This window comes from Diadema antillarum, unplaced genomic scaffold (genome assembly GCF_040938485.1).
Source record: "Diadema antillarum isolate AM-2024a unplaced genomic scaffold, OU_Dant_1.0 scf00000145, whole genome shotgun sequence".
NCBI classification, from domain to species: Eukaryota; Metazoa; Echinodermata; class Echinoidea; order Diadematoida; family Diadematidae; genus Diadema; species Diadema antillarum.
Genome location: NW_027271034.1, coordinates 344,806 through 359,348, shown reverse-complemented (window position 1 = coordinate 359,348; position 14,543 = coordinate 344,806). Strand labels below are relative to the sequence as shown.

Below are 14,543 nucleotides of genomic sequence, written 5' to 3'. Positions count from 1 at the left end.
CTTTAATAAACAAACATCCATGCTTGTCACAAGCATTCTCAAGCATTTTGTGTGAAATGAGAAAAATGTCCAGCCAAAACGATTTAAAGTCATTCCCAGTAATTTCCACATCTTACCAAAGATGCACAGTGTATGTGGTTTAAGAAGGCAACCTGCGTGCCAGTCACTGCTCTGTGTAGTCGCCTGGGTCTAAATAATGTGTCTGGTTGATTCCCCCCCCCAAAAAAAAAACAACAACAACAACAACAACAACAACAAACAAACAAACAAACAAACAACCAAACACAACAACAACAACAACAACAACCCTGATATCACAATGGAAAATTATTGATATAAATTATTAGGGTCAATCGAAGTGAATACAAGTCTCTTTTCTCCAGCTGTTGCTGTGTGTCCTAGATTACAACACACTAGAGATATAGAAATATAATATGCAAGCTGAATATGCAAGCTGACATCTTGTACTGCGAGACATTTTAAAAGAATGTCAGACTGATACTTTATCTGTGAAGTCTTAGAGCTGAAGTATTGGAGTCATGGCTCAGTCAAATTGATGTCAATCATGCCTATTTTGAGACGATACAACACATCCCAATACATGTAAATGGAGATATCACACCTGTACCCTTCACATCTGCAGTGAGAAGCGTAGAAACTGCTCTGACCAGATCATCGATGAGATGTAGTACACTGTATACACTGTACTCTTATTGTACAAACTATTGTGCAGTCCTTGTTCTACACACCCCAAATTAGGAAGGGAGGGGGGGGGGGAATGCAAGGGACAAGGGAAGAGCTAGTCATTTTGATAGAACAAAGGGAGTTATTCAGGTACTGCTGAAGAAATTATACCAGTGTTTTACTTTACAACATGAAGCTATGAGAAGAAAACTAGAGTTATTTCAAGACTGATTTATGAAATCACTGTAATCACAGTCACATCACATTTTGACTTCTGATGAATTACAAGGTGTGGCAGGAATGTTTGCATTTGATATCATTTCATTGGATATTGTTTGCTCCCAGAGTTCTGAGTAATTGAAAGACTGGTCACTATCATTGCATTTAAAGAACAACATCTTCCATATCATGGTGAACAGCCAAGGAATCAAATGTCTTGGTTTAAGTTTTTGCAATGGCTGCACTTTGCTCTTGTATGTACATTGAATAAAGTTTTGAAAAAAAAAGCAATGACATGTGGTGTTTGGACTGTCATTTTTATGGCATTTGTCTTGTACAGGTGAGTGGATCCAACAACAACAACAACAACAACAACAACAACAACAACAACACCCTCCCCCAAAAAAATCCAAGTTATGTGAAATGGATTTGTATCTTCTGTTAAAAGTCAAATGCATGCCATTTTGTTTATCTGTTGATATCTGAGTCTTTTCAATCCAATTCAATCTTTATTTCCGATTCAATATATAATATACAAAATATATGTGAATATGAGCAAATTGTACAGAAAGTGAGTTTAAAAACAATGGAAACGACAACAAAACAAAGCGAGATTATGAAAAAGACAAAAGAACAAAAAAGAAAAAACACATCGGGAAAACAGATATCACAGGTACATAGAAAACAGAAACTCATTAACATTATGTGTTTGGTTGACCGGAAAATGGTATGCGCGTAGAAAGCCAGAATAGGCTTGTTATGTTGCACATACTCCGCGTTATAATCATTTAAAAATTACTTTAAAAAAAAAAAATCAAATTTATCATAACAAAAAAGAGAAAAACATTAAACACCATCATACAAATAGAAGAAAGATCAATGCATCCATACATAATAATCCAATCAATACATACTAATCAATAACTTCTTGTACTGCCTTTTGAACATATTATTAAACTGTGTATTGAATTTGCTCAATTCTAACGTATTCCATAAAACAGGACCAGTATGACGTAACGAATATTTAGATTTATCGGTTAAAAAACGCCATCGATGAAGATGATTTGACGATCTTGTATAATAATTATGTACATCAGAGTTCACAGAAAACGTATTTTGTAAATAAGGTGAAAGAGTTTTAGCATGGAAACGTTGCATAAAGGAACATATTTGAATTTTATTCAAATCTTGCAATTTAAGAGTGTGTAATGATTTAAAAAGTTTAGATGTTGAAGCTCTATAATCTGACTTTGTACAAATTCGAATTGCTTTCTTTTGTAGTATAAAAAGTCTTTGAGTATGGCAAGAATACGTGTTTCCCCAAATAGAATTGCAATAAGATAAAACAGATAAAATATAAGCATTATAAAGAGCGAACAAAATGTAACTTGGCAAATCATATTTCAGTCGATTCAAAATTCCAATAAAACGAGAAATTTTTGTACAGACAAAGTCAATATGATCGCTCCAACTCAACTTACTGTTTAATACAACACCTAAAAAATTTTCAGATTCATAAAATTTCAAACGTATATCACCAATTTTTAAAATCATATCATCAGTATTATACTGCACACCTCCGCGTTTAAAAAGTACACATTGTGTTTTACTTATATTCAAAGTGAGCATATTGCACTTAAACCAATTATGTACTTGATAAAGATTTTTGTTTAAAAGTTCAATCAACACATTGATATCATTATGAGAGGCAAGAAGTGAGGTGTCGTCTGCATATAAAATAAAATGAGATTCATGGCAAGAATTGACAATATCGTTTATATAAATCAAAAACAGTAAAGGTCCAAGAATGGATCCCTGAGGCACACCCGTATTGATATTTCTAGAAGACGAATGAAAAGAATCATAAACAGTGAATTGTTTCCGCCCACATAAATAAGATCTAAACCACTTAAGACAGACACCACGAACACCATAATATTGCAATTTTTGAAGTAAAATTTCATGAGAAAGACAATCAAATGCTTTAGAGAGATCCATGAATATTGCCAAAACTTCTTTACCATCATTCATTTCTTGAATTATTCTGTCTTGTATTTCTATAACTGCCATGTCTGTAGACAGATTTTGCCGGAATCCATACTGACTATCGTATAATAAATCATACTGAAGCAAGAAATCATAAAAACGAGTAAAAGCTATTTTTTCTAATATTTTTGAAAAACAAGGCAAAATAGATATTGGACGGTAATTTGTGAATATTCTGGGATCATCTTTTTTAAAAACTGGAACAACTTTTGAAACTTTCATTTTGGATGGTACGATACCAGTACTTAACGAAAGATTACAAACATGCAAAAAAGGTTCAACAATATAAGGTAAAACATATTTAACCACAGTTGGATCAATATCATCAAATCCGCTGCTTTTCCCAGACTTTAATGCCTTTCCAATATCTAAAATTTCATCTACTGTGGCTGGTTTAAAAAACAAAGTATTAAAAACAGGTTTATTCATATAAGTAGAAAAATCTTTATTATGCGCCACATTATTAGCGGATATGTTTGATCCAATATTAACGAAATATTCATTAAAATGTTCAGCAATATCAGCGGTATCATGAATATCAGTTCCATTGTGCGAAAAAGTTTGTTCTTTATTGGTAATAATCTTTTCTTTCCCTAAAATTGTATTAATGAATTTCCATGTCTCTTTTGAATTGTTTTTGATTAAATCAAACTTTTTCGAATAAAAACCCTTCTTTGCTCTGCGTAAGCAAAGAATAACTTTATTACGAATTTTCTTATACCTTTCATAATTTGATTCAAGGGGAAAGTTGATATATTTCTTATAACATTTATTTTTATTTTTGATAAGTTTTAAAAGTTCACTTGTAACCCACGGTTTTCTGATTTCTTGGTTTTTCTTATTCTTGATTTCTCTCTTAGGTAAATGCACATCATACAGATTAATGAATATTTCGTAAAACACATTATACGCCCCCTCGGGGTCAGTTTGTTCATACACTCTTGACCAATCCGTGTCTGCTAGGTCAGCACAAAGGGTAACGAGATTTTCTTTAGTAATCTTCCTGAATATTTTTGGCTTCTTACTGTTACGTTTCTCCTCTGGATGTAATGATATATGAAATATTGGTAGGTGATCAGAAATATCTGTCATCTTCTACCTCTTGGCTTTCACTCTTACATGATTTGGTCATCTATATATTAGCTTTAATAAGTAATGAGGCTGCCATGTTTTACATGGTGTGTACACAGAGATACAGGTATGACATTTAAACTAGTGAACAACTCCCCCCTCCTCCCCCCCCCCCCCCCCCCAAGAAGAACCACAGTAACATATGATCTAGACTTCTTGCACTTCCAAATTTGGGTGAAGGTCAATTTCTGTGCTATTATTTCCTGTCTGTTGTGACCGCTGGAAGAGGAATGAACCCCAAATATACATGTGGATTGAATGAATACATCACTGAAAGTTTGAGGAAAATCTGACAATCCTTTCAAAAGTTATGAATTGTTAAGGTTTTGGTCCCACAATCGCTGGATGAGAAGACTACTACAGATTGTGATGTCACATATAAAAAGAAGAAAAAAAAAAGACCCAAAGAAAATACCCCAAAATGTCTTTGAATGAAAGTACACATTTCCTTTACTTGTTACATTCATCAGGGTACAAAATAATGTTATTCCCCTTGCTTTCTGAAAGAAGCAAGTGAAGTACTCTTTCTTTGTGCGATAAAAGTGAGAATACATATGTTGATTTTTGTTTATATTTTCTTTATATTATTTTTCATATATACGGATGTGACATCACGAACTCTTGCAGTCATCTCATCCAGCGACGGCAGCACCAAAATAAAAACCAAACAAACAAACTTTTGAACGGATTGTCCAATTTTTCTCAAACTTTCACTACTGTGTTCTAATGATATTGCTGCATTTACTCAATCCTCGTGTATATTTATGTTTGGATTTCATTCCCCTATCCATGCAGTTTGCTTGCTCAGTAACATACAAACTGAATTTGCAGTATATAGGCAGACACAGCAATATCTTCCGCAAAGATTTCACCACTGAGTACATTTGTACTACAAATTCACCCGTGACTGTTGTGATACTTGGCACGGGAACATGCTAAAAGGCTAGGTACATACATCTAGCAGTTAAGGAAAATTATTATGCGTACGCTATTATTCCTCAGCTGCGCTTCGGAAAGACAGCTACATCCAGATCGCCTCGGAAGTGATAGTTTGTCCCATCACCTTCACCAACGTTGATTATTTGCTTACTTTCCAATTAGGAATGAGTGAAAAAGGCAGTATTTTTCAGTCCCCAGCAGTTGGCTGCAAAAATGGTAATTAACCCAGGTGCATCATTCAGCCTTTCAATCATGATATTGTTACCAAAGTCTATCATTTAGTCATGATAAAAAAATGTATTTCTGCAAGAAATATTATACCCCCGCATACACGAATAGGAATCAGCGTGTGGCCGGTCGGGCGGTCGGGCGGTCCGTTGCAAATCTTGCGTCTCGAACTTCTTCCACAGTTTTGAAGCAATATTGATGAAACTTGGGGTACATGATAACACTGAGGTGTAGATGTGCAAGACATGTTTTTTTTTTTTTGTGCGTGTTTGTCTGAGAAAGCGTTACCATGGTAACCAAAATTTTCCCAAAACCTTGTGGAGTGAAGTAGTAGGCCTACTTCCACAGTATTAAAGCAATTTTTACATCACCTACAACAATTTATATTAAATTTGGTACGGATCTATACGTGTAGTTATGCAAGAAACACTTTGTGTTTGTACCCGACAAGGCGTTGCCATGGTAACGACGAATTTTCTTGAAAATCTTGTGGAGTGAACTACATGTACTTCTATAATTTTGAAGCAATTGAACCCGAATTTGCTGTACATGATGACACTGAGATGTAGATGTGCAGGACATTTGTGTGTGTGTGTGTGTGTGTGTGTGTGTGTGTGTGTGTGTGTGTGTGTGTGTGTGTGTTTGTCAGAGAAAGCATTGCCATGGTAACCATATTTTCCCAAACCTTGTGGAGTGAACTATACTTCCACAGTATTTAAGCAATTTATTTCAAATTTGGTACGTATAATAATCTATAGGTGCAGTCATGCAAGAAACACTTTGTGTTTGTACCGACAAGGCGTTGCCATGGTAACGGTATATTTTCTTGAAAATCTTGTGGAGTGAACTACAGTGTACTTTCACAATTTCGAAGTAATTGAACTCAAAATAAGCGTACATAATGACATTGAGGTGCGTGATGTGCAAGACAAGTTTTGTATGTGTTTGTCGGAGAAAGCGTTGCCATGGTAACTACAATTTCCTCTAAACATTGTGGAGTGATTTACCCTCACAGTGTTTAAGAAATTTATCTAAAATTTGGTATGTAGGTCCTATAATGATCTACATAGGTGTAGTTGTGCATCGTATATGGTTATGTGTTTGTACCTGACAAGGTGTTGCTATGGGTTCAACATATTTTCTTGAAAATCTTGTAGAGTGAACTACTTCCACAATTGTGAAGCAGTCAAACTCACAAGGTACTCACAAAGAACTACACACATATACACATACACACACACACACACACACACACACACACACACACACACACACACACACACACGGGCGCACACACACACACACACACACACACAACCTTTCATGAAACCCTGGTTCAATTCTTTTTGTAGGAATCAGGGCAAGAGTGGTAGCGGGGATATTAAACACCTTTACGATATAGGCTTACTTCTAGTTCTGCTTGTTAGCACAGAGAACAAATAAATAAAAACTTTACAAATAATTGCTAGAAGTAGGTTCCTAATATTAATTCAATAAATCTCAATGAAAATGAAAAATAAGTTATAGGGCCTCTTACTGGTAGGCCTACTGTCAAAATGAGTTTCTGAAAATGTGATTGCATGCCACCCCATGTTATAGGCCTGTAATTTTAAGGTCATACTGAATATACTTGCCTGGGGGGAATTGTACAAAATCACACATTGAGAAAATTTTTAAAATACAAAAACGGGCTATTCGTTCAGTCAATCTAGCTGGTTTTTATTCTCACACGAATTAGGCTATTTCTTTCTTGAAAACAGACTCCTTAAGGTTGCTGATTTTTGTTTCTATACAACTTTAGGCACATTTATGTATCAGTTATCAGCTAACGAATTGCCCGACATATTTATGCATATGTTTTAGAAAAACTATGCGGTTCATGCATACCCCACAATGCAAAAAGACTCGTTTCACCTTTCACGTACTCGCACACTCTTTACCCAAAAAACAATTGCTTTCACCGGATCCAAATTCTGGAACGATCTTCCCGCAGATTTAGTAAAATGTTCTTCTCTGTTTATTTTCAAACAAAAACTCAAATTAATGTTACTTAATGAGTACAACTTTCCTGATTAGAATTATGTAACCTGTTATTTTACATTATTCTCTTTCAATGCATGGCGGCAAAGTGTACGTTTCCGGTACCTCTGGTTTCAGCTTTTATCGTGTTTACGCTCCAATGTAATCACTACACTATCAGTACTCATACTTTGAACTCGTTATGAAACTGATCGTAGATAGGTCATGCTCGTATACCGGAGTGTACGCTCGTATAGATACATGTACTATCCTTTATCAATCAGTACTTAATTTCTTTTCTCTCTCTTTTTTTTTTCTTTCTCTTTTCTTTTACTTCTTCTGCTCTTTGTATCTTGCTGTTTAAGCTTTCAAAATACTTTCGTCATAGTACTTTGTATCCTATCTCCATTGCAAAACGAATTTATATTGGTACTTTTTTTTTCCCCTGGAACGCGCGGTTATAAGCTTTGCTTTTGCGGTTCCTTTGTATTTCACATGTTATAGAGAATTGTATTGTATGTACACTATGCTGACACACTTTCTTGTAATGACCAACCTTATATCATATTTTGTATTTTGCTAATTGCTTCTTTGTATTTTTGTTTCCGTTTCCGTTTTTTCTTTTTTTTTTCTTTTTTTGTTAAGTAGGCCTACACGTACAGATGTGATGTGAAATATTATGAAAATAAACAGCTGGAACTGTTCACTGTGTCTCAAGTGTCAGACCAGTGCAGTTTCAGTCATTGAAAAAAGAAAGAAGAGATTTATATTCGAGCACATTGTCAATTACTCGATTGTCATGGTTATTCGATGAGCATTTTACTCATAAAGTGAATTTGCAGATTTTATTTCAAATAATTGAGGATTGCTGAGCGCTCGGTTATGAATGTGTTTATGCAGTGGCGGATCCAGAGGGGCGCACCCTCTTTTTTTTTCTTTTTTTTTTAACAAAAGGAATAAAAAGAAAAACGTGGCGGTGCGTGCGCCCCCTTTAATTTTGCAAAGGCGCCGGCGCCTCCCCTTTACGGAATTCCTGGATCCGCTCCTGATGTGTGTATGTGTGTGTGTTGGGTTCGTCGCCGCGGAGTCCAGTTGGCAAAGGGTCTGGAAACCAGACTAGCTTGACCCTGGCCCGACCAGACGCCCAGCGACGCCAAAGAGCGTACACTCTTTGGTGTGAACAGGGAGGTGAGACCTCCCTGGTGTAAACTAGTGGTCAGCTTGACCCTAATCAGGGAGGTGGAAGAGAACCCGTAGCCTGTGCAATGTGTGGCCTGTGGGATAGCGCGCGTGGCAAACACTCACTTTTATAACAGTATGACGATATCTTTCATCACATACACTTACCTGTACAGGTACGTGTACTGTGATCTGACCAGCGTGTGACATGCCCCTAAACTCGGTAAACGTCGGGCTAGTAAGGTGAAGTCTTCAAGCGCGTTCATGCATACAACTAGCGTCCATTTCTGTCTTCTCTTAGTGTTTAATTAGCCTTAGGAACAGTTTGTAAATCATGGCACCTCGCATATTTCTCGCAACTGGCGCCACAAGTGGTATTGGGAAACACACAGCTGCGCTCCTTGCGAAGACCGGTGCCTCGGTTCTTGTTCACGGGCGATCCCCCTCAAGGGTAGCGGCTGCGGTGGAGGAGCTGAAGCTGTCGTCGGGAAATCAAAATATCAAGGGCTACATCGCAGATATGTCTAGCCTTGTTGAGGTCAGAAAACTTGCCGATGAATTGCATGCAACTCAGACTCATATCGACGTACTCATTAACAATGCTGGTGTTTTTGAAACAGAGCGCCTCGAGTCTGCAGATGGGTTTGAGATGACCTTTGCAGTGAATGTGTTGGCTCCCTTCTTACTCACCTCACTCTTACTGGATCTCTTGAAAGCTGGTCACAAAAGTAGAATAATTAATGTCAGTTCCATATCCCACTTGGATGCAAGATCGTTAGACATGGATGACCTGCAGCTAACTAATGGCTACGGTAATGGGCGCAAGGCATATGGACAATCCAAACTCTGTGAGATTATGTTCAATCTTGAGATGGCGGACCGCCTAAAAGCACACAACATCACTGCCAACTGCCTGGACCCTGGAACTGTCAACACACAAATGCTTCTGAAAAGTTGGGGCAAGATTGGAATTCCAGTTGAAAAAGCAGATGATGAGTTTCATTTGGCGTGTGACGAAGAATTTGAAAATGTGACAGGAAAGTATTTTGTTAACTTGAAACAGACAGAAGCATCACACTTGGCATATAAGCAGAAGCTAAGGGAGAAGTTATGGGATTGCCTGATCAAAATGACACAGGCAAAGTTTGAGTAGAGAGGTAGCAGTATGTGGTGACCTACCACCGCTATAACAAAAGAGTGCCTTGTCATTTTGTATTTCACTTGGTATATTTTGGCTATATGAATGTGTTTTATACATCACAAAAGTGGGTTTAGAACCCATGCAGCAAGGGTTTCATATTTGGTATATTTTGCTGTTGTTTTTGTGGATTTTGTGAGTCAACTGCTTTTAACAGATAAAATTAAAAACTTGCAAAAAATACAGCTTGCCTTAACGCAAATGCACTAGATATCATCTTCAAGGTGGGATAATATATCACCTGCTATTAACTTTTCTTTTGAAATGGATGAATATACATTGTACATAACATGTATAGTTTCTTCACTTTGGTTCTTGATCATGAATGCGACCATTTATGACATTAATTGTCTTCCAAGTCCCAATTCCTGATACATACTCGTGAATGTACCATTATACTTAATTGTACTTCTTGAGCAAAGGTACTTATCATGTAGTTTGTTTGGGTTTTTTTTTTTGTTTCACCATTGGCTTTATACCATAAATGACTCCAGCTTCTTAATCTAGAATACGTATATATGATATTTTGAAAAAAAATACATCTGTTTTTGAGATGCCTCTCACTGTTTCTAATTCTCCCATACATTCAACATTTGGGTTAATCTTACAAGTGCATATATCTTGGAAATACATTTTGCTAAAGTCAAAAGATCATAAGTGAGATTATGATTACCTGAATATAAAAATTGACCAAGTCCTAATTTAGCCCCTTTGGAGACCCTATGTGAAGTAATGCGAATAATGATAATCATTGAAATGGCTGTTTTACATTTCAATTTGTATTCATACCCAGGGCTTGACATTAATGGTGGCAAGGGGCCACTAAAAATTAATGTCAGGCCACCAAATTTTAAAAAAGAGAAGAAAATAAGAGTTACTGTTTGGTGACCTGATCAGGCAACTAAATTCCCATTACTGAAAAATTACAAGTATTTGGATAATTCTCACTAATTGACTTGGGTCTTTCTTATCTTCAGGTATTCTCAAATTTCACTTTTGTTTGGTGAAGAGATATGTGATGTACCAATCCCCAGACTTGATTTTTAGCACATTTGTTGCTACTTTTAATCACCAGACTTAGCACAATGTCGTTTAGTGTTGGGTAAAGAATTACATGAGTTCATAGGGAATTATTCTGAGCACCAGTGGCTAAAAAGGATTATGTCTCAAAAATATTAATGCAACAATGAACTGCAGATGTGTAAAGATGTATACATGTATTTCATATGTTTCATCAATGTTAGGGTATTGCTGTTTTGGGGACAAGGCAATTAAATTTGCACATAAAAATGGGGAACTAAAGGTCTGTAGTGTATACATAGCTATTTTAGTCAAAATTAGTGTATCGAGACATACTGGTTAATTGTGAAGCCTCTTATTGCCCTATAAAACTGTAAGATTGGTTTGAGGAAATTCATGATACATTGTATTATTAGAGTAGATTTCTGTGTGATGTGCTCTCGAAAGGTAGGATGAAGAAACATAATGACAAGATTTTAGTACATCAGTACATCAGTACATCAAAGAGAGCTCTATGTATCCAGCCTGAAACTGGGGTATATGTGTGTCTTCTATATTTTGGTTGTATAAACCAAAGATTGTTCATATGACATGTATTCGAGTGTATGATAATTATTTAGTCATTTTAAAAGTTGTAGCATTTGTAAACCATCTTGATACCTAGCTTTCAACGATAGTCTGATGATTTATATAGAATACGATAGAATCAAGAATAGAATGGCATTGTAGTTGAAAGTACTAACATGTGAACAGTTAGATATGAATTTCTCACATAAATTGTATTTTTGAATTATAATCACAAGTTATAAATGACACTTAACTGTCTGTGTCCATTCAGCCACGATACCTGTATTACGACCATGCTCTTGAACACTTTATCGTTGTCTTGAATTTCCATAAAAAGTGCATGATGAGAAAGAATTGAGAGAGAAGAAAAAACTCTATAAACATATACACGTACAACGTACATTGATAAAATATCATATACATCCTGTATTATAATTCATATGTGAATATATATATATATATATATATATATATATATATATATATATATATATATACTGTATATATATATACACTGTATATGTTAATTCATTTCAATTCAATTCAAAATCTGGAAGTTCACCTGATTATGATTTGATTGGTTCTCCTATAATGGAAACATTTTCCATACCTGCCAGGTCTAATTTGTATTTATACATGTACATATCTTCTTCTCTTTTTGTAAATCAGAATGAGTCAAAATATTAATGGGATGGGAGGAGATGCGGGGTCAAGCGTAGATTCATTATCTGCATTTTAAACACATAAGAATACAATGTCTTTCGTGATTGATGTATTTTTTTAAAAGTGACATAACTGAATACTATCGTCAGGACTGAATACAATAAGCACCTTATGGTACAATATTATTGAATTAAATGACAAACCATTTTATTATTATATGCCTTATATTTAATACAAATATGATTATATATGATTATATAACTATATGCCTTATATAATTTTGATATATATATATATACCATATGTCCAAAAAAAAAATCACAACGGGGCCAACCACAACAATAATTTTTAAAATAGTGAATCAATCCAAATTCAGTTTCAGGGTATGAAACTCTAAAACTTATACCCACATCTTACAGAAAACCCCTTCCGATTTGCTCCAGTGGTAAAAGAGAAATGAGGGTTTTTGTGCGGGAGCATGTCAGGAATCCCTTCCCTCCAATTTTTGTCCATTGTGTTCAGACATTAATATGCAGTTCCAAAGGCATCCAAGTGCTTAACGTGGAAGAAACAGACCCATGACATATTTTTTATATATATATATATTTTATTATATTGAAACAAGAAAGGGAAAACTGACCAGAAACAAATAATAAATAGTGAAAACTTTGAGCAAAGAAAACGGGTTTTCATATGCCTTTTATGATTATATGCCTTCACCGATGTAATACAAGTGTAGTAAGTAATCCCTTTAGGAAATAATTGAAAAATACATGAGACCACCATCAAATTAGTTGCTTGATTTCGATATGCATTGTATGACTTACAACTTAAGGTTGATCCTGATCACCACAATATAAGAAGTTCGATTAGATGCGATCTGTCACATTTTTACGATCCAAGACGATCTGATCGCGATGAGAATCGTTGATTGTAGAAAAATTGTAGCGTCCAACTTGCATGGTCAACACTATTATTGCCATGACTGATCACCAAGATAATGATCACGATGCCGCGACTACAGACCGTGAGCTTGATTCGAGGCGCGAATCGTTGACCAGTATAGGGATGGGAAAGAAACATTCTCTCTAAGATACAGGGGCGGATCCAGGAATTCCGTAAAGGGGGGTGGGGAGGCTTTACAAAATTAAAGTGGGAGCACGCGCTCCTTCTTTTTCTTTTTGTTTCTTTTTGGTTTTAACAAAAAATAAAGAAGGGCGCACGCCCGGTTCGCTCCCCAGGATGCGCTACTGCTGTAAATTCCTTAGATTGGAAATTAATCTATAACAATTGTGATGACGGACCAATCCAAAATTAGATAAAGAAAAAGCTTGACTTCTAAATTTGTTGGATTGAGATTGGATTGGTACCTCTTCTCTTCCAGCTGCTTTCGCTAAACCGTCCCATTGCAACTTCCCTGCTCGTCATTTTCCGGGACTTTCCCTTTTTGTTGCGTATACGTACATACTCAGTGTATACAATAATTTTATGTAAGTATAGTACTGTAGATATCTTTTAACGGATATCGTGTTTGAGCCTAGTGGAATGTTTCCCATAGTCAATTTACGGATCTATGGCCGAAACAATGTAGGTCACAGGGGCGGCGCAGCCGTGGGGGCCGTGGGGGCTCGGGCCCCCACACTTTTTGTACACCATACAAAGGAATACATGAGGTGTCATCACTTTGGGCCCCCACACTTTTTTCAACCCGGAAATACTTAAGAGGCACTACAATGGGAGGGGAGAGAATGAGCTGAGGACCTTTTTTTTTTTTCTTGTTAGCTGAAGAAACCCGGAAGTGGACGGGGAGAGATGAGCTGAGGACCTTTTTTTTTTTTTTTTTTTTTTTTTGCTTGTTAGCTCATGAAACCCGGAAGTGGGCCTCCACACTTTTGAAAACAGTGCGCCGGCCCTGGGTCAGAGACGAAACTTGACCATATAGTAAACGTTGCATACACTCTACAGCTGCTGTATGTTCGGTGTATGTGATACTCACGCGAAGTTATAGGGCTGAGTATTTTGACCGGTAAAACCCAAACATAAACAAAGCGGTATGAAAGTTTGTTGACCTATCACGAAGGTGGCCTTGCCCTTGTGTATACTGGTACACTGTATCACGGGAGCAGGTAAGTTCTTCGGAATTTTTACATCGTATACAACAATTTTGAAATGCGGAATCATAAAAATGCAGAAGGAGAAGTTTTGTCATAGTTATGAAGCCATTTCCAATAAATCTTTCGCAATCCGAACAGATTGGACAACAAAGTTTGTTGTAGGGGGGGGGGGGGAGGGTGTGGGTGTGGGGTAGCCCCCCCCCTCCCACAATAGGGAGATTTTTTAGGGTTGCCAGCTTGCAATCATAAGCATACATACATGCTCTATTTTTTCTCTCTTTTGCCCAAATAATTGAGGGGAGGGGGGAGCCTGCACACCGGAACACTTCTTCTTTTTTTTTTTTTTTTTGGGGGGGGGAGGCAAATCTCGACGGGGGTACATTCATGTGACGGTGTGAGATCCTCGGCGAGGGAGCGGAGCGACCGAGCGGAGGGTGGGGGGGGGGGGAGGGGGATACCCCCTCCCACTGTCCTATAGGGACTTTTTGTAAAAACGGAGTACGAAAGTTGTGTTTATAGAGCATTTGAAAGCAAAT

The 14,543-nt window shown here is 36.6% G+C and overlaps 1 protein-coding gene across 1 annotated transcript; it reads left to right on the top strand.

Moving 5' to 3' along the window:
* The first annotated feature begins 8,779 nt into the window (after nucleotides 1-8,779).
* Nucleotides 8,780-9,598, top strand: LOC139721505 (polyprenol dehydrogenase-like). Its single transcript, XM_071632820.1, has one exon. It carries the CDS (start codon nucleotides 8,780-8,782, stop codon nucleotides 9,596-9,598), a length of 819 nt encoding a protein of 272 aa, XP_071488921.1.
* The last annotated feature ends 4,945 nt before the right edge of the window (nucleotides 9,599-14,543 follow it).